At 39.8% G+C, this 21,174-nt stretch overlaps 1 protein-coding gene across 5 annotated transcripts in view; it reads left to right on the top strand.

The window, feature by feature from the left end:
* Window positions 1-21,174, top strand: part of NEK10 (NIMA related kinase 10) — a 252,892-nt gene that overhangs the window by 153,466 nt on the left and 78,252 nt on the right. For all 5 annotated transcript variants that reach the window (XM_068981984.1, XM_068981980.1, XM_068981981.1 and 2 more), the window contains 3 exons: window positions 7,355-7,538; window positions 7,630-7,716; window positions 9,573-9,627. In XM_068981984.1, coding sequence (XP_068838085.1) covers window positions 7,355-7,538; window positions 7,630-7,716; window positions 9,573-9,627 — 326 coding nt within the window. The remainder of the gene's footprint in view (window positions 1-7,354; window positions 7,539-7,629; window positions 7,717-9,572; window positions 9,628-21,174) is intronic.

Raw genomic sequence — 21,174 nt, 5'->3', positions numbered from 1 at the left:
CTCGGTGTGTATGCCCAGCAGTGGGATTGCTGGGTCATAAGGCAGTTCTATTTCCAGTTTTTTAAGGAATCTCACATTGTTCTCCATAGTGGCTGTACTAGTTTGCATTCCCACCAACACTGTAAAAGGGTTCCCTTTTCTCCATACCCTCTCCAGCATTTATTTTTTATAGACTTTTTGATAGCAGCCATTCTGACTGGCGTGCGATGGTACCTCATTGTAGTTTTGATTTGCATTTCTCTGATAATGAGTGATGTTTATCAAAGGTTTTTACTGCATCTATGGGGCTTCCCAGGTGGCGCTAGTGGTAAAGAACTTGCTGCCAATGCAGGAGACACAAGAGACGTGGGTTTGATCCCTGGGTCAGGAAGATCCCCTAAAGGAGGACATGGCAACCCACTCCAGTATTCTTACCTGGGAAATCCCATCGGCAGAGGAGCCTGGCAGGCTACAGTCCATAGCATCGCAAAGAGTTGGACATGACTAAACAACTTAACATGCATGTACATTGGAATGATCATTTTTTTCAATTTTCTTTTGTTGATATAGTGTACCGCATTGATGATTTGCATATGTGGAACCATCTTTGAGACCCTGAGATGAATCCAGCTTGATCATGGTGTATGAAAAGAGATTTTTATGTGTTGTTGTATTTGCTTTGCTAATATTTTGTTGAGGATTTTTGCATGTATATTAATCAAAGATATTGGCCTGTAATTTTCTTTTTTTGGCAGTGTCTGTTTTTATTATCAGTGTTAAAGTGACTTCATAGAGTAACCTTGTGAGTGTTCCCTTTTTTTCAATCTTTTAAAAATTTTTAATTAATTTATTTCTTTTTGGCTGCACTGAGCCTTTGTTGCAGTGCATAGGCTCTTCGTTGTTGCACAGGGGCTTTCTCTAGTTGTAGCAAGCAGGGTTTACTTTCTAGTTGCAGTGCATGGGTATCTCATTGTGTCAGCTTCTCTTGTTGCAGAGCATGGGCAGAGTGCTAAAATCAGTAAAATCAGAAATGAAACAGACAAACACCACAGAAATACAATCATAAGAGATTTCTATAAACAACTATAAGCCAATATAATGGACAATGAAGAAAAAAATGGACAAATACCAAGGAATGCAGAAACTCCCAACACTGAATCAGGAAAAAGCAGAAATATTAATAGACTAATTACCAGTAGTGAAATTAAAATAGTAATAAAAAATCCAACAAGCAAAAAGTCCAGGTCTGGATGCTTCACAGGTGAACTCTACCAAACTTTTTTTAAAAAGTTAACACCTATCTTTCACAAACTATTCCAAAAAATTTCAGAGGAAGAAATGCTTCTAAACACATTCTATAAGGCCAGTATCACACTAATACCAAAGCCAGACAAAGATATAATTAAAAAGATTACTTACCAATATCACTGATAAACATTAATGCTAAATCCTCAACAAAATATTAGCAAATCATATTCGGCAATGCATTAAAAGTATCACATATCTTCATCAAGTGGGATTCATCTCAGGATGCAGAAATGGTTCAAGATACACAAATTAATCACTGTGAAACACCACATTAACAAAATGAAAAACTCACCAAGAAGAAAAGACAGTGGACCAACCTCCCTCAAAAAAAAAAAAAAAAAGTGTAAGTAAAGAAATAACAACCAATTCCACAGAAATACAGAAAAAATAGACAGAAAGAAACAATGTGATGAACAATTACATGCCAACAAATTGGACAATCCAGAAGAAATGGATAAGTTTTTAGAAACATACAGCCTGTCAAAACTTAATCAAAAAGAAGTGGATAATTTGAACAGACCAATCACTGGAAGTGAAATAGACTGACTTTTTAAATTGTTTTGTCTTTTTTTGTCTCTATTTCATTTATTTCTGCTTTGATCTTTATGTTTTCTTTCCTTCTACTAACTTTTTTCTTCATTTTTCCTTTTCAAATTCCTCTAGGTGTAGGGTTAAGTTTGTTGTTGTTGTTGTTTTTGAGATTTTATTTTTGTTTCCTAAGTTAGGCTTCAGTTTAGTTGCTCAGTCATGTCTGGCTCTTTGCGACCCCATGGACTGTAACACTCTAGGCTTGTCCATCACCAACTGCTGGAGTTTACTCAAACTCATTTCCATTGAGTCCGTGATGCCATCCAACCATCTCATCCTCTGTCGTCCCCTTCTCCTCCTGCCTTCAATCTTTCCCAGCATCAGGGTCTTTTCCAACGAGTCAGTTCTTTGCATCAGGTGGCCAAAGTATTGGAGCTTCAGCATCAGTCCTTCCAATGAATATTAAGGACTGATTTCCTTTAGGATGGACTGGTTGGATCTCCTTGCAGTCCAAGGGACTCTCAAGAGTCTTCTCCAATACCACAGTTCAAAAGCATCAATTATTTGGTGCTCAGTCTTCTTTATAGTCCAACTCTCACATCCGTACATGACTACTGGAAAAACCATAGCTTTGACTAGATGGACCTTTGTCAGCAAAGTAATGTCTCTGCTTTTTAATATGCTGTCTAGCTTGATCATAACTTTCCTTCCAAGGAGCAAGCGTCTTTTAATTTTCATGGCTATAGTCACCATCTGGTAGGCTTGTATTACTATAAATTTCAATCTTCAAAGTACTTTTCTTGTATCCCATAGACTTTGAATTGTGTTTCATTTTCATTTGTCTACAACTATGTTTTGATTTCCTATTTGATTTTTTTCAATAATCCATTGGTTGTTTAGTAACATACAGTTTAGTCTTTATTTGTTTGTGTTCTTACAGTTTTTTTTTTTCCTTGTAGTTGATTCTAATCTCATAGTGTTATGGTCAGAAAATACCCTTGCTATGATTTCATTGTTCTTAAATTTACTCAGATGTATTTTGTATCCTAATATGTGATCCATCCTTGAGAATGTTCTTTGTACACTTGAAAGGAATGTGTAATTTTCTGCTTTTGGGTAGAGTGTTTTGTGTATATCTATTAAGTCTGTATGATCTATTGTCAGAGAAGGCAATGGCAACTCACTCCAGTACTCTTGCCTGGAAAATCCCATGGTCTATTGTGTCATTTAAGGCCAATGTTTCCTTATTGGCTTTCTATCTGGATGATCTCTCCATTGATATAAGTAGAGTGTTAAAACCACCTGCTATTATTCTTTTACTATCAATTTCTTTAGTTATGTTGTTAATATTTGCTTTGTGTATTTAGGTGTTTATGTTGGATACATACATATTTACAGTTGTTATATCTTCTTATTGACCTCAAAATCCTTCTTTGTCCCTTTACAGTCTTTGTTTTAAATTCTATTTTGTCTAATTTAAGTATTGCTACTCCAACTTTCTTTTCACTTCCACTTTTCATGGAATAACTTTTCCATCAGCTCACTTTGTCTTTGTGTATCTTTAGATTTGAAGTGAGTGTCCCATAGGCAGCACAGTTAGTGTCTTGTAGACTGCATAGTGAGTGTCTTGTAAGCAGCATATATGTATATTTTGCCTTTTCATCCACTCAGCCACTCTATATCTTCTGATTAGAGCATTTAGTCCATGTACATTTAAAATTATTATTGATGGATCTGTTCAGTTCAGTTCAGTTGCTCAGTCATGTCTGACTCTTTGTGACCCCCTGGACTGCAGCACATCAGGTCTCCCTGTCCATAACCAACTCCTGGAGTTTACTCAAACTCATTTCCATTGAGTCCATGATGCCATCCAACCATCTCATCCTCTGTCATCCCCTTCTCCTCCTGCCTTCAATCTTTCCCAACATCAGGGTCTTTTCAAATGAGTCAGTTCTTTTCATCAGGTGGCCAAAATATTGGAGTTTTAGCTTCAACATCAGTCCTTCCAATGAATATTCAGGGCTGATTTCCTTTAGGATGGACTGGTTGGCTCTCCTCACAGTCCAAGGGACTCTCAAGTGTCTTCTCCAACACCACAGTTCAAAAGCATTAATTCTACTACACTCAGCTTTCTTTATAGTCCAACTCTCACATCCATACATGACTACTGGAAAAACCAGAGCCTTGACTAGATGGACTTTTGTTGGCAAAGTAATGTCTCTGCTTTTTAATATGCTGTCTAGGTTGTTCATAACTTTTCTTCCCAGTAATAAGCATCTTTTAATTTCATGGCTGCAGTCACCATCTGCAGTGATTTTGGAGCCCAAGAAAATAAAGTTTGTCACAGGGTTTTTACCCCCATCTATTTCCCATGAAGTGATGGGACCAGATGCTATGATCTTTCCACTAGTCTGCCTTCCAGTTTTCTGAATGTTGAGTTTTAAGCAAACTTTTTTTTTTTTTTTACTCTTCTCTTTCACTTTCATCAAGAGGGTCTTTAGTTCTTAATCATTCTACTTAGTTCTTAATCACCCTACTATCTTTGTTCGTGGTTAGTTTACTGCCTTTACTGTTTATTTGTCTTTACCAGTGAGTCTTTTCCTTTTTTAGCTGTGGCCTTTTTTCTTTTACTTGGAAAAGTTCCTTTAACGTTGCTTGTGAAGCTGCTTTGGTAGTGCTGAACTCTGAGGTTTTGGTTGTCTCTAAAGCTCTTTATGTCCACCAAATCTGAATGAGAATTTTGCCAGAATATTCTTGGTTGTAAGTTTTCCCTTTCATCACTTTAACTATATAATGCCACTCTCTTCTGGCCTGCAGTTTCTGCTAAAAAGCCAGCTGATGGCCTTATGAGAGTTCCCTTGTATGTAACTTCTTGCTTTTTCTTTTTCTTGCTGTTAATATTCTTTCATTATCTTTAATTTTTGCCATTTCAATTACAGTGTGTCTTGTTGTGGTCTTCTTTGGGTCAGTCCTCTCTGGGACTCTGTGTTTCCTGAACCTGAATACATATTTCTTTTCCCAGGTTCAGGGACTTTTTCAAATATGTTCTCTGCCTCTTTCTCTCTCTTCTTCTTCTGGGACCCTTGTACTCTATAATGTGAATATTAATGTGTTTGATGTTATTGCAGATGTCTCTCAAACTATCCTCACTCTTTCTTTTTTCTCTCCAGCTTCAGTGATTTCCACTAGTCTGTCTTCCAGTTCACTGATCTGTTCCTCTGTACCAACCAATCTACCGTTGATTCCTTTTGGTGGTTTTTTTTTCCTTGTCCGTTATTGTATTCTTCATCTCTGTTTTGTTCTTCTTTATATTTTCCCACTCTGCTAAAAATTCTGACTTCTCACTCTGTTTGTCCAATCTTTTCTGTACCTCTTTGACCATCTTCACCATCAAACATTATCTGAACTCTATTGGGTAGATTGCTTCTCTCAACTTCATTTAATTCTTTTGGGGTTTCATATTATTTCCTCACTGGGAGCATGTTCCTCTGTCACCTCATTTTACCTGATTTTCTGTTTTTTTAAAAAATATAAATTTATTTATTTTAATTGGAGGTTAATTACTTTATAATATTGTATTGGTTTTGCCATACATAGAAATGAATCTGCCACAGGTATACACATGTTCCCCATCCTGAACCCCCCCTCCCTCCTCCCTCCTCATACCATCCCTCTGGGTCGTCTCAGTTTTGTTTCTATGTATTTAGTAGGTTTGTTATGTTTCCTGACTTTGGAGAAATGGCCTTTTGTGGGAAACATCCTATGTGTTCCAGCATCACACTCCCCTCTGTCAACAGAGCTATGTGCTCTAGAGTTTCCCACTATGTGAGGTGTATGAGTCCTTCTTTTGTGGCAGACTGTGTGAGTGGTCTTGTAGGTATGGCTGGTCCGTGGTCTAGTTGGTTGACACATTTAGAGGTTGTCAGCTACTGGTTGTTGGAGCCAGATCATGGTGTAGCTGACTGTTGAGCCTCTGGAGGTGCCTTGGCTAGTAGTGATGGCCCGCTGATGGTGGAGCTGTGTTCTGGGGTTGGGGGTTGTGGGGCCAGCATCCCCATATCTAGTGTTGGTCTGCTATTGGGTAAGCCTGATTTCTGGTGCACCTGGCTGTGGGTTCTGAAGTTTCCCAAAGTTGTTGCTGGCCCACTGTGAGTGGGGCTGGATTCCAGCTCAAGATTTCTCAGAATTGGTATTGGTCTACTGATTGATGGGGCCCAGGCCCAGAAGGTCTTAGGGCTGATGTAGGCCTACTGATGGATTGGCTGAGTGCTGACAAGGCAGGTTGTAGGGTTACAGTGGTTGTGGTGGTGGTGTCTGCCCCCTAGTTGGTGGGACCAAATCACAGCATCAGTGACTGGAGGACCTGAGGGCCCCTGGTCCAGTGCCTGCACACTGGTGTATGGGGCTGGTTCCTGGGCTTGCTGGTGGTCAGGGCCTTATCCAGTGGCAGCTGTGGGCTCAGGGGGTCTTATGGAAGCCAGACTTCTAGTGAGTGGAGCTGTGTCCTCTCTTGATTATCTGATTGACCTGCCCAGTACTGGTGCCTACAAACCAATGGGCACTGGTACTGGGAAGGGACTAGGGTGGGGCTGGTTTCTGGTGGATGGTAAGCTGGAGGGAGGATTCCACAATGGTTCTTGCACTACTAGATTGAGTTTCCCAAAATGGCTGCCACCTGTGTCTGTGTCTCCAGGGGAGTTCTACTTGAGCCTCCTTCTCCTCTAGAAGACTTTCCAAGATCAACAGATAAGCCTGACCCAGGTTACTTTCAAGTTATTGCTTCTGCCCTGGGTCCTGGAATGTGTGAAATTTTGTGTTTGTCCCGTGATAGTGGAATCTCTGTGTCCTAAAACCTCTGATTCTCCTGAAAGTGAGTCAGCTGGCCTTTAAAAGCAAATGTTCTGGGGGCTCATTTCCTGGTGTATGATGCCTGGGCTGGGGAGCCTGGTTTGGGGATGGACCCATTGCTCTTTGGTGAAAATATCTAAATTATAATTATCTTCCTGCTTGTGGGTCACTCACACAGGGGTATGGTCTTGACTTACTGTGCCTCCACCTATCCTGTCTCATTGTGGTTTCTTCTTTATATCTTTAGTTGTAGAAGGTATTTTCTATTAGATTTCAATTTTTCTCATCAGCAGTTGCTCTGTAAGTACTTGCCATTTTGGTGTGCCCATGGGAGGATGTTAGATCAAGGTCTTTTTAATCCTCCCCTTTGGCCTCTTATTTCCATAATTATTCTACATAACTTACTCCTTAGTGCTATATTTTCTTTCACCAGATTGCACAGGCCTTTGCTCCTGAGTATTTTGCCACTTCTATGCTTTGTTTTCCAATGGTAGCAAACCCACTTTGTTTTGTATGGGTTCATTATGGACTGAATGAATTCTATAAAATTTACGTAGGTAGAACTACTGATGCCATTTCAGCACCAATCTTTATAATGATATTCTAGTCATTTTAATGTATATTCTAACGAACTTTAAGTCCTGCAGAGAAGGGAAAGAAGCGGGTATTACAAACTGACTTTCTCTTTCAGGAAACCTTTGAGAAGGCAAGCTTGAGTAGCAGCAGCAGTGGAGCAGGAAGCCTGAAAAGTGAACTTTCAGAAATCACAGACCTCCCTGCTGAAGGCTTCCAGGCACCATGTGGTAAGGATGAAGACCGGACCTGTGATGGACTCTTGTCAGATGATAACTTCAACTTGGAAAATATTGAGAAAGGTATTTCTAGTGAAAAGGTTACAACATGAATACACTCTTGATTCCTTTGTGTTTCAAGGTTCATTTGCTTTTTATTTTTATTAATGTGCAGATATATATTCAGAGCTTGATGATGAATTGGACATTTTGGATAATTTTAGCAGCTCCAGCTCAAGCCCTTTGAAGGAATCGACATTCAGTAAGCTTTCTTTACAACTTATGGATTCTGGCAGGTAGAGGTCTGGAAATTGTACCTGGGAGTCAAGCAGATGCCATCACCTACATAAATGAACGATTTGTTTTCCAGGTGCAGTGCTAATTAGTGCAAAGTCCACCTGGCACTGTGGCTTTCCATTGCCTCCTGTCAAACGAACAGTTTAATTATTTCTTCGAGCAAATACAGATTCTAACTGGGGAGTGGAGATAACTTATTTGGAAACATACTAACTAACTACAGGAGTAATGGAAGTGACCTTTTATGAGTCTGTTGATCAGAGGTTAGAAACCTGGAGAAGAAATTAGTCTTGCTGTAGACTAAATTTTGTACAGTTTTACTTACATTAATATAAAGGGATATATTTTCCTTAAAACACTAAAGTTAAATAAATGTTATAATTATTTAGAATTGTGAAAAACACCATGCAGATTCAGCAAATATGTTAATCTTTACTCTTAATTTGAAACAATAAAAAAAATAGACTGGGGCATGGGAAAATAAAGATATACTTAGATACAATTTAAAGAATCTTCTCTATTGAAACATAGGATTCAATTCATTAAACAAATCTGAAATTGAAATAAAACACCAGTTAAAATAGAAAATTCAGAAAAGAATAATTCTTTTTAAAAAATTAATTTATTTTTTATTGAAGGATAATTGTTTTATAGAATTCAGCTGTGTTCTGTCAAACCTCAACATGAACCAGCCATAGGTATACACATATCCCCTCCCTTTTTAACCTCCCTCCCATCTCCCTACCTGCTTCCCTGGTGGCTCAGATGGTAAAGCGTCTGCTCACAAAGCGGGAGACCCAGGTTCGATTTCTGGGTTGGGAAGATCCCCTGGAGAAGGAAATGGCAATCCACTCCAGCACTCTTGCCTGGAAAATCCCAGACAGAAGAGCCTGGTAGGCTACAGTCCATGGGGTCGCAAAGAGTCGGACACGACTGAGTGACTTCACTTTCCCATCTCCCTCCCCATCCCACCCCTCTAGGTTGACACAGAGCCCCTGTTTGAGTTTCCTGACTCTTTTAAAAAAGTAAGTTGATGGAATATTAAATAGGATAGATAGAAATACTCTGAAATAAATTGTAAATAATCCATTCTCAATGACTATACTATGAAAATTTCATAAAAGAAAGTTTAAAATTGTGTCTCTAAGGATCAGAGTAGAACTCTAAGGATTTTGCTTCATACTTGTCTCTTTTCAAAATTAAATGGTCCATCAAAGTAGATTACAGACGTTCCACATTTTCTGGGACAATGTCAAATTCCAACACTCTGTTCTGTTTTCCATATAAATTCCTGCCCTGTCTGCTAAATAAAATGTCTTGATTTGTGATTGAGTAACATGAATATTATGTAGCAAAGATATTTGTGCATTTAAACATATGTAGCAGATTCTAGAAGCAGTTAATTACTAACTGAGGTGAATTTTGAGATGATGGGACATTGTGTATCCACAGTAACAAGGATGGGGAGGGTCAGTGGGCAAGTGAGGAAGGAAAAGCTGGACCCTTACACTTGAATGTGGTTACTTCTAGCTCTCTTGGCAAGGGATTTAGGATGATGATGATACAGATGTTTTATGTGCTTTGTTAGCAACTGATCATGGAGTTTCTTTATTTAGTACTTTTTCTTTGAGCAATGACCATTAAACAAACATGTTAATGAACAGTAATTTGCAACATTATATTTTAGCTGATAGTATCATAAATGAAGGCAGTCTTTATAGTAGGTACAATTGGTTAGATATTTTTAAACAGGCAAATGAGTGAATAAATAAATGATTTGCAGCAGGAAAACGTGAAGTTATTTTTATTTTCTTGTTTCAGGCACTTTAAAAAGAAGTTTTAGTGCTTCAGGAGGAGAAAGACAATCCCAAGCTAGGTATGTAGACACCGAGTTCCTAGAAACATTTTTTAGTCTGCAGAGCTGTTTTGGTGGCTAAATTGATACCCAATAGCAGAAGTTACCATGGGCACATGGTACCAGAGACTATGGGAGCCCACTTTCCCAGAACTGTTTGCATTTCACCAAGGACCATGCTGGGAACAGCATTAAGCTTGGGCGTGGGTTTTAGTCTGGCTTTGGAATCCTCAGCCACTCAGTCTCCCTGAGCTCAGGGGTGGCCGAGGGTTGTAGGGCTTCATGAGATTATCTGGGGCTGTGGCTCCCTGTCCCTTATTTTTCTACATCCCTGGGGTATAGATGCCTATGGCAGATGTAGCAGGTGTAGACCATGTCACACCCAAGTCTCAGCCAGCAGGAGGGGGATGGGAGGCAGAGACACATCCTTCCTTTTATGGATGTGACCAGATGTTGTGTTCTTCCCTTCTGCTCACAGATCAGTGAGCAGAGGAGAAAGTAGCTACAGGGGAGAATGAGCATGTTTGGGGAATTCCATTTTTAAAAAAGAAATCATTATTTTGTAATGACTAGCACTTTCTGCAATATTTGTCCCTTGGGCTAAGAACTGAAATGAAATTCTTTGATATGGCTTTTTGCAAGTTTCTGGTAATCTTCATGAGAACAGTTTAGTGACCTTGGGTGAGACTGGTGGAAGCAGAAGCCTGATTGTGGTGGTTTCAGAGGTTACAGAAGCAGAGACAGAGAGAAACTGAAGAAAGTAGTGAGCTGACAGTGAGATGATGAGAATGTTTGATGGGAAAGGGCCTTCTAGAACCAGGGTGGCTGAAGGGTGAGTGGACTGAGGAGAAGCAGCTGATGGAGAGGGGAAATTGTAGCTGGTTCCCAGTCTCAGAGCGGCATAGACCTGAGGACAGCCCTGGAAAAGAGGAAAGGGCAGCTTTTATGTGTATCTGAAAAAAGAGAGGCAAAGATAAATTTAAGCTGGAGGGGCAGAGAAGAGGGATATACTTGGTAGTTTCTGCTTATTAGATGATGTTCCAGCTCACTGTGGAGGATCCTTTAGTCAAAAGAATGTGATTGTCTGGGGAGAGCTGGCATCGAGATGGCAGGGAGCTGAGCAGGGACAGGCAGGGGGCTGTCGACAGTGCTGGGTCTAGGAAGTGCCGGCCAGGTCATGTGTGAGTGACTGTGCTTTACCAGGCAGGCTTTGTGGGCACAAGAAATAAAAGATGACTTGGGCTGACTTATGTTCATTAGAAAGCTTTCAATGACTTACATAATTATGGAATGCCCAGAATCAACCTATGAAGGGATAGAAGCCAGGTCAGCCCCTGAAGCCTGTGGAGGAGGCACTACTGGAAGATTTTCCAAGGCTCTAATGCAGGCCTGAAGGAGCCTCCAGCTTATTTGCTCTGTCTGCATGTCGCCTCTCTAAGGATCCAGCGTCCTTCAGGGGAGTCAGGTTGGCTTGATTCCCTGCTGTGGGAGGGGCTGAGCCCCTTCATTGGCAGCCCCCCAGGTCCCTCATGGGCCACATTGTTTAGTCAAAGATACAACATCACTGATAAGTTTATCTTTTCCAAGTGAGGGTCAAGAAAGTTAACCTAAAGTCTCTATTTCCTAAGTCTTTTCTGGTGTCGCTAGTAACATGGTCCCATTACTTCATGGCAAATAGATGGGGAAACAATGGAAACAGTGACAGACTTTATTTTCTTGGGCTCCAAAATCACTGAAAGTGGTGATTACAGCCATGAAATTAAAAGACACTTGCTCCTTGGAAGAAAAGTTATGACCAACCTAGACAGCATATTAAAAAGCAGAGACATTGCTTTGCCGACAAAGGTCCATCTAGTCAAAGCTATGGTTTTTCTCAGTAGTCATGTATGGATGTGAGAGTTGGACCATAAAGCTGAGTGCTGAAGAATTGATGCTTTTGAGCTGTGGTGTTGGAGAAGACTCTTGAGACTCCCTTGGACTGCAAGAAGATCCAACCAGTCCATCCTAAAGGAGATCAGTCCTGAATGTTCATTGGAATGACTGATGCTGAAGTTGAAACTGAAGCTCCAATACTTTGGCCACCTGATATGGAGAACTGACTCATTGGAAAAGACCCTCATGCTGGGCAAGATTGAAGGCAGGAGGAGAAGGGGATGACAGAGGATGAGATGGTTGGATGGCATCACCAACTTAATGGACATGAAATTGAGCAATCTCCAGGAGTTGATGATGGATAGGGATGCCTGCAGTCCATGGGGTCACAAAGAGTCAGGTACAACTGAGCAACTGAACTGAACTGATGACTTATAAAGTACATCATCAAAAGTCTTTTTCTTTTTTATTGGGCACTTTACTCAGTGATACAAAGTTACATAAATACATAGAAAAGATGCAAAACAAATATTTTAGTACAAAAATAAATGATCATATATGGGTGTCTTCCCCAATTAAGAGAATTTTATATTAGGATGGAGATTTTCAATCAACCATTTTTAGGAATCTCAGCATTGCCAAATAAATATAGTCCTTCTTTTCTGAAAGAATTCATAGAAAAATTTTCAGTTGAACTGTAGCTCTTCAAAAACAAAGGAAACATATGTATAAGAGCTTGAAATATTTTTAATTTGTTTGTTTTTTGAAATGCTTTTTAAAAACTAGTCATTATCTACATATTTACATCAAATTGCATAAACTAGAATCAACAGAAAGAAGCAGTCCAATTGGAATCTCATTTGAAGTGGGATATTGCAGAGTGGGCTTTAACTTAGGGTTAATGACCAAGTTAATAGGTGGAAAACAGAAGATGGCCCAGACCTTGAGGTTGGATTGGCAGAAGCAGTTGTAAGTAAACAGGTGAATAGGGTCTGAACTAAAATAGCATGTGCAAGACTGTGCCATGTATGGCACCTTGTGACCTGCCATTGGGGGTCACAAGTTGATTTAAGGCAAACCTTCTTCTCTCAAGGGCTTCCCTGGTGGCTCAGCTGGTAAAGAATCTGCCTGCAATGCAGGAGACCTGGATTCTGTCCCTGGATTGGAAAGATTCCCTGGAGAAGGGAAACACTACCCACTCCAGTATTCTGGCCTGGAGAATTCCATGGACTGTATAGTCCATGGGGTTGCAAAGAGTCGGATATGACTGAGTTACTTTCAATTCACTTCACTTCACTCTTCTCTCAATGAACTCATAGTGTTGGGGGCACAAAAGTAGACTTGAGAAGGAAATAAATGACAAAAGACAGCCTGTGATTAATACCAAATAAGAGAAGAGAAAATTAACGAGTTTTTTACTTCCTTCCAGGTAATCCCTTTAATTTTAAAGGGAGGCAACTCTAAAATATATTTATAATTCTTTGAAAAGCATTAAATAAGGTTAAAGTTATTTGCAATCTAATTTGTTTAGAGTTATCCTGAGTTTCTTGGTTTATTAATATTAACTGTAAACCCATCCTGCAAAGTGTTTAAAAGCTAAATGAAAAGTTAGAATCTAAAATAAGATAGCAGAACCACAAAATATAATAAAAATCAATTTAAAATCAAGCCTGCAGATATTTTTGGGTGTTTTGTGCCATGTGTTAATTAGTAAGACAGTTACAATGAGACCCTGGACAGCTCTCCCAGGAGCTCCTTTCTGGCTCCTAGAAAAAGAGTCCCAATGAGAAAGAGTCACAGACAGGTACATGCTTGATTTGAGCATGGTGTTCAGAGTTTAGAATTCAGACTTGGACCTGGCTCCATGGTACACAGAGAAAGCTTAAGCATAAACTCTCAACTTTGGTCATCTCAGATATCAAGGGCTAAGTTGAAGCTAATTGCCTGCTAAAGATCATTGATACCTCCCCAGTAACTTGACACAGACTTTCATGAGCAGTTGGGCCAGGCAAATGGATAATATATCAGCAAAGGAAACTAGGAAGGGCAGCTCCTGCCTCCTCAGAGAAGCATTGAATTCTCAAGGATAGTGAAAGGAAACATGATATTATCAATTAAAGGCACCCTGGTGTTATGACCCAAGCTGTCATCAGATGATACATTTTTCAGGAATGTAATTAATGGCGAGACCCAGAGTCTCCAACTCCTAGAAGTCAATTGCCTTTTTATGCTCTCTTTAGCAGAAGTCACTTGAAGCCAGAAAGTAGTTCATTTGGGTTCTTTTCCTTGCCAAATTCCTCCCATATTTCAGCTCTCCATCCCCAAATCAACAAAAATCCTAAAAGCCAAACTCAGAGCTGAGATACTGGGTCAGTGGGTCATTTCTTGGTTCTGGAAATGCAGTCTTTCCTTCATTTGCAGCAGAGGTCAATCTCCAGATCTCCATGACCAGGTCTTCAGATTCTAAATCTCCCCCACCAAGATGTCACCTGGCAGCCATTCCTAGGGCTCTCCCAGACCCCTAGAAGACCTGGCACTGTCAGCATGGCATTTTTCATATTGTTAAGGTAGCCCATGGGGAATCTCCTGTTGATACGCATTTCCCAGCAAACTAAAAGTATATTCACTTAAGATAATTTGCTTTTAGTTATGCCTTTGGTTTATTAGAACAGAGATTTGATTTTACATCTTTGCTCTTTGCATGTAATCAGAGAGTCATAAATAAAGAGTGTCACTTGGGATACTCCTCCAGATGGTTGTTAATTTGAGTGGTCACCAAGTAGTTGCTTTAACTGCAATCACTTATACTCTCTCAAGGGCTCACTGGTTAGCTGTTCTGAAGATACAGAACCATGAGATTCTGGCTTACATTTAAGTTCTATTTGGTAAGTCACAGAAGGCAAATTCAAATTACCTTAATGGTTTATTTTTATAGATTGGTTTAAGTGAATGCCCAGTCTTGTGATGGTCTATTTGAATAATTTTTCTTGAATGAGAACATAAGAAATTATTTTGTTTTAAAAGCTTCAATGAGGTATAATTCACACATTACTTTGTGTGATATAGGGCTTGGCCTATACCAGTGTCTGTCTGGATTTTATTATAGTCTTAGTTGATATATTTACTGGTGGTTCTAATTCAAGTCATAATATTTTATCACAGTTTACAAATAAATTGTTCTGTATAACTTGGTAATACACACAGGAGTTTCAGTCTCTGTAACATACAGTCAAGTACTAGTAAACTATGGTCATTGAATTATGACCTTCTACAAAATTCATTGATTAATCAATTAATATTTATTACTTTGTGCTGGCACATAGCAGACTATGCCTAGTCCGTCTTTGCATTCCCCAGTTTATTGCACATAGGTACCAGTCCAGAAATACTTCAGTTAATAGATGAATGACTGTTATCTTAGCACAAATTCTGTATCTCTGTCTATAATTGGACTAAAACCTCACCTCCTGGCTTGAACCTTTGGCATAGTCAACCGCTTAAACCCTTTTTAAAGATCCTGGTGCTTAGGCAATAAGATTTTTCCATGCACATGTATATTCTGTTGCCAAGGCAACAGAGTACAGTTGACAGGATAGTTTCAGACATTGAATGTTTGCAATATCAGAGATAACTGTGGTTCACAGCCTCTTTGATGAATCAACGTATGCATAATTGTATTCAAGGATATGTGCCTGATTTCTAGTCTTTGTGTATAAAGATGATTGGAAATGTTTGTGACCATCCAGTATCATACATGGAGAAGGCAATGGCACCCCACTCCAGTACTCTTGCCTGGAAAATCCCATGGACGGAGGAGCCTGGTAGGCTGCAGTCCCTGGGAATGCAAAGAGTCAGACACGACTGAAAGGCTTCACTTTCACTTTTCCCTTTCACGCATTGGAGAAGGAAATGGCAACCCACTCCAGTGTTCTTGCCTGGAGAATCCCAGGGATGGGGGAGCCTGGTGGCCTGCCGACTCTGGGGTCACACAGAGTCGGACACGACTGAAGCGACTTAGCAGCAGCAGCAGTATCATACATGTGACTGGAAAAAACTTGTGTGATCTCAGAAACTAGGAATGTTGCCTCCCTATAGCAAAAATCTTGATTCAGTTCAGTTCAATTCAGTTCAGTCACTCAGTCATGTCTGACTCTTTGCGATCCCATGAATATGCACGCCAGACCTCCCTGTCCATCACCAACTCCTGGAGTTCACTCAGACTCACGTCCATCGAGTCAGTGATGCCATCCAGCCTTCTCATCCTCTGTCGTCCCCTTCTCCTCCTGCCCCCAATCCCTCCCAGCATCAGACTCTTTTCCAATGAGTCAACTCTTCACATGAGGTGGCCAAAGTACTGGAGTTTCAGCTTTAGCATCATTCCTTCCAAAGAAATCCCAGGGTTGATCTCCTTCAGAATGGACTGGTTGGATCTCCTTGCAGTCCAAGGGACTCTCAACAGTCTTCTCCAACACCACAGTTCAAAAGCATCAATTCTTTGGCACTCAGCCTTCTTCACAGTCCAACTTTCACATCCATACATGACCACTGGAAAAACCATAGCCTTGATTAGACGGACCTTTGTTTGCAAAGTAATGTCTCTGCTTTTGAATATGCTATCTAGGTTTGTCATAACTTTTCTTCCAAGGAGTAAGCGTCTTTTAATTTCATGGCTGCAATCACCATCTGCAGTGATTTTGGAGCCCCCCCCCCAAAATAAAGTCTGACACTGTTTCCACTGTTTCCCCATCTATTTCCCATGAAGTGAAGGGGCCAGATGCCATGATCTTTGTTTTCTGAAAGTTGAGTTTTAAGCCAACTTTTTCACTCTCCTCTTTCACTTTCATCAAGAGGCTTTTTAGTTCCTCTTCACTTTCTGCCATAAGGGTGGTGTCAGCTGCATATCTGAGGTTATTGATATTTGTCCTGGCAATCTTGATTCCAGCTTGTGCTTCATCCAGCCCAGCATTTCTCAAGATGTATTGTGCATAGAAGTTAATAAGCAGGGGGACAATATACAGCCTTGACGTACTCCTTTTCCCATTTGGAACCAGTCTGTTGTTCCATGTCCAGTTCTAACTGTTGCTTCCTGACCTGCATGCAGATTTCTCAAGAGGCAGGTCAGGTGGTCTGGTATTCCTATCTCTTTCAGAATTTTCCACAGTTTATTGTGATCCATACAGTCAAAGGCTTTGGCATAGTCAATAAAGCAGAAAGAGATGTTTTCATAGAACTCTCTTGCTTTTTCTATGATCCAGCAGATGCTGGCAATTTAATCACTGGTTCTTCTTCCTTTTCTAAAACCAGCTTGAACATGTGGAAGTTCACGGTTCATGTATTGCTGAAGGCCAGCTTGGAGAATTTTGAGCATTACTTTACTAGCATGTGAGATAATTGCAATTGTGAGGTAGTTTGAGCATTCTTTGGCATTTCCTTTCTTTGGGATTGGAATGAAAACTGACCTTATCCAGTCCTGTGGCCACTGCTGAGTTTTCCAAATTTGCTGGCATATTGAGTGCAGCATTTTCACAGCATCATCTTTCAGGATTTGAAATAGTTCAACTGGAATTCCATCACCTCCACTAGCTTTGTTTGTAGTGATGCTTCCTAAGACCAACTTGACTTCACATTCCAGGATATCTGGTGTTAGGTGAATGTGAGTGATGACACCATCATGATTATATGGTCATGAAAATTTTTTGGTACAGTTCTTCTATGTATTCTTGCCACTTGTTCTTAATATCTTCTGCTTCTGTTAAATCTATACCATTTCTGTCCTTTATTGTGCCCATCTTTGCATGAAATCTTCCCTTGATATCTCTAATTTCCTTGAAGAGATCTCTAGTCTTTCCCATTCTGTTGTTTTCCTCTATTTCTTTGCACTGATCACTGAGGAAGGCTTTCCTATCCCTCCTTGCTATTCTTTGGAACTCTGTATTCAAATGGTTATATCTTTCTTTTTCTCCTTTGCTTTTTGCTTCCCTTCTTTTCACAGCTATTTGTAAGGCCTTTTCACAGCTATTTCAGGCAGCCATTTTGCTTTTTGCATTTCTTTTTCTTGAGGATGGTCCCGATTCCTGTCTCCTGTACAATGTCACAAACCGCTGTCCATAGTTCATCAGGCACTCTATCAGATCTTGTCCCTTAAATCTATTTCTCACCTCCACTGTATAGTTATAAGGGATTTTATTTAAGCTATACCTGATTGGTCTTGTTGTTTTCCCCAGTTTCTTCAATTTAAGTCTGAATTTCACAATAAGGAATTAATGATCTGCCCTGCAAATACATTCATCAGTGCCATCTTTCTAGATTCCTTATATATGTGGTAATATGTGATATTTATATTTCTCTTTCTGATTTACTTCACTGTATAATAGGCTCTATGTTCATCCACCTCATTAGAACTGACTGAAATGCTTTCCTTTTTATGGCTGAGTAATATTCCATTGTATATATATATCTTAGCTTCTTTATCCATTCATCTGTCGATGGACATCTATGTTGCTTCAATGTTCTAGCTATTGTAAATAGTGCTGCAATGAACATTGGGGTACTTGTGTCTTTTTCAATTTGGTTTCCTCAGGGTATATGCCCAGTAGTGGGATTGCTGGGCCATATGCTGGCTTTGTGGCTGTATCAGTTTACATTCCCACCAGCAATGCAAGAGAATTACCTTTTCTCCACATCATCTCCAGCAGTTATTGTTTGTAGACTTTTTGATAATGGCAATTCTGAGTAGTGTGAAGTGGTATCTCATTGTAGTTTTCATTTGTATATGTCTAATAATGAGCAATGTTGAGCGTCTTTTCATGTGCTTGTTAGCTATCTGAATGTCTTCTTTGGAGAAATGTCTGCTTAGGTTTTCCCCCCACCTTTTTATTGGGTTGTTTGTTTTTCTGGTATTGAGTTGTATGAACTGCTTGTATATTTTGTGGATTGATTCTTTGCCAGTTGTTTCCTTTGCTGTTATTTTCTCCCATTCTGAGGGTTGTTTTTTGACCTTGTTTGTTAGTTTCCTTTGCTGTGCAAAAGCTTTTAAGTTTAATTAGGTCCCACTTGTTTATTTTTTATTTCATTTCCATTATTCTAGGAGGTGGGTCATAGAGGATTTTGTTTTGATTTCTGTCATCCAGTGTTCTGCCTATGTTTTTCTCTAAGAGTTTTTTAGTTTCTGATCTTACATTTAGATCTTTAATCCATTTTGAGTTTATCTTTCTGTATGGTTTTAGAAAGTGTTCTAATTTCATTCTTTTACATATATATGTCCAGTTTTCCCAAAACCACTTTTTGGAAAGGATATCTTTGCCCCATTGTATATTCTTGCCTCCTTTGTTGAAAATAAGCTACCCATAGATGTGTAGGTTTATCTCTGGGCTTTCTATCTTGTTCCATTGGTCTATACTTCTGTTTTGGTTCCAATACCATACTGTCTTGATGACTGTAGTTTTGTAGTAAAGTCTGAAGTCAGGAAGGTTGATTCCTCCAGCTCCATTCTTCTTTCTCAAGACTGCTTTGGATATTCAGGATCTTTTGTGTTTCCGTATGCATTGTGAAATTTTTTGTTCTAGTTCTGTGAAAATCGCCATTTGTAACTTTATAAGGATTGCATTGAATCCATATATTATATTTGGTAATATAGTCATTTTCACAGTATTGGTTCTTCCTACTCAGGAACATGAAAGATCTCTCCATCTGTTTATGTTGTCTTTGATTTCTTTTACCAGTGTCTTATAATTTTCTGCATTTTTCTGTTGCAATGGTGAATGGAGTTGATTCCTTAGTTTCTCTTTCTGATTTTTCACTGTTAGTTTACAGGCATGCAAGTGATTTCTGTGTATTGACTCTGTATCCTGCAGCTTTCTGATTGGGTCTTTTTTATATTTTAAAATATTCATTGTTTGCCAGGGTCCAGCCCCTGCAGGATCCAGGGGAACCCTCAGAAGAAACAGCATTGGAGAATGAATGAATGAATGAGAGAGAAAAGAATAGAAGCTGATATTCCTTGGTTTACACAGAAAGCCAATAAAGTTCCAAGACAAGGGACTTGCTCTGTTCATGTAGACCGCAGGTGCCCTCCTGGTCTCCTAAGGGAGTGAAGACGCAGAGCGCCTTCCCGTTCAGGTCTTGGAGGCCCAGGCAGATAAGTGAATGCAGAAAGCTTCTATGCTCCAAGGAATCAGCCTGAAAAAGAGAGTAAGAGAGAGAAAGAAAGAAAAAAAAGAAAGACACGGGGGAACCAGGCTTTCATGGAAACTGGTCCTGGTCTGTCACTTTATTTTTCAGGGAACCTTTTATACCTTGACTTGTACATAGAGGGATATGAAAGATGCAAAGTCATACAGAGTCACCCCAAACATTACATCTGTTTTGTCTTTATCGAAACCAGGATTTTTTTCTGCATACCTTTCCCATAAACAATGTTGTGTACATTATCTTCTGGCCTTGGAGGTCTGTGAACATTTTATGACCCTCTTTTGATAAAGGCTGTTCAACCAGAAAACTTATTTTCCCTTGAAATGTTTTCTCTCTACATTTTTAATCTATGTCAGCCTCAGAAAGCATGAAACAAAGTTATATTTTTTCACAGAGCAAAGGTGCAGTGAGTTATAAGAAAAACCAATTAGCTCAAAGGTCTGATGTGGTTAGTTTCAAGGCTACACTTGTTTTTCTTACATTCCAACTATGTTAAATAATGCACTCCCAGGTGCACAGTGGATAAGAGGTATGGGAACTTAGCAGCAAGCATTGGCTTAACAGTGAAATCCTACACCAGCACTACTCTAATAGTTTTTAACTCTTTGAAAGGCTCTATATTTTTAGGCTTCCCGTGCCTCTCACAGTTGGGAGGCTGTGAATAATCATATGCATAGCTACAAGAGTCTGGATAAATCTGCAAAGCAAGCTAGAATGCCAACAGAGGGGGTTTGAATTGAAATATTCCTTTCATGTCCAGGAGACTTATTAGCTAGAGCCCTAAGTTTGATTTTCTCCAGAGAAAGGTGGTTGGGGATAGCCCCCTCTTAATGTCAGAAGAGTTGGTGAAAGGAACGAAATAGTAAGACAGATTCTGGTTTTGGGGTAGATGCTCGAGCAGGTCCAGGGAGCCCCTCGAATCCTGATCCACCTTTGCCTATCAGGTCTTCTCCACATGACCTCCTCCCATGGTGGCTCCCGGCAATTGTTGAGATCAGTTCTTTTCCTGTATTAAGTTTATTATTAATCATGTTTTAAGTTCTCTTGTGGTAAATTGTTTATTTTGATTCATTATTTTTCAGAGGTTTTCTTTTGCTTTTTCAATTGACAGTAGTTCTTCTTTTTATTTAGCTTTCTCTGTCTCTATTACTTTAGGTGAAACAGTTGTCCACTGCAGTCTTGAAACGGCTGTTTTTATGTGGGAGCATCCCTCTGCACACTGTGTGTGACTTGTACCTGTCTTTGATGGGTGAGCTGGATTTGAGGTGGATGCCAGTTATACCTTTCATCAGAATGTGCTGGAAGCTATCCCCTTGATAGGCAGTGGTGCTAGAGATGGAGGACCTAGAGTTGGCACCAGATCTGAGGCAGGACTTCCTCTCTGCCCAGTGGCCATCACTACCCTCTTAGGGGTGAGGTCTGCTTTTAAATTGCCAGGGAAGAAGCTAGCTCTATCCCCTTTAAGTGGATTTTTTCCCCCTCTTCCCTGCACCAAGACCTCTGCTT

This window comes from Capricornis sumatraensis, chromosome 10, assembly GCF_032405125.1.
Source record: "Capricornis sumatraensis isolate serow.1 chromosome 10, serow.2, whole genome shotgun sequence".
In the NCBI taxonomy this organism is placed as follows: Eukaryota; Metazoa; Chordata; class Mammalia; order Artiodactyla; family Bovidae; genus Capricornis; species Capricornis sumatraensis.
The sequence above is the reverse complement of the archived record's forward strand: the minus strand, read 5'-3'. Positions and strand labels throughout refer to the sequence as shown.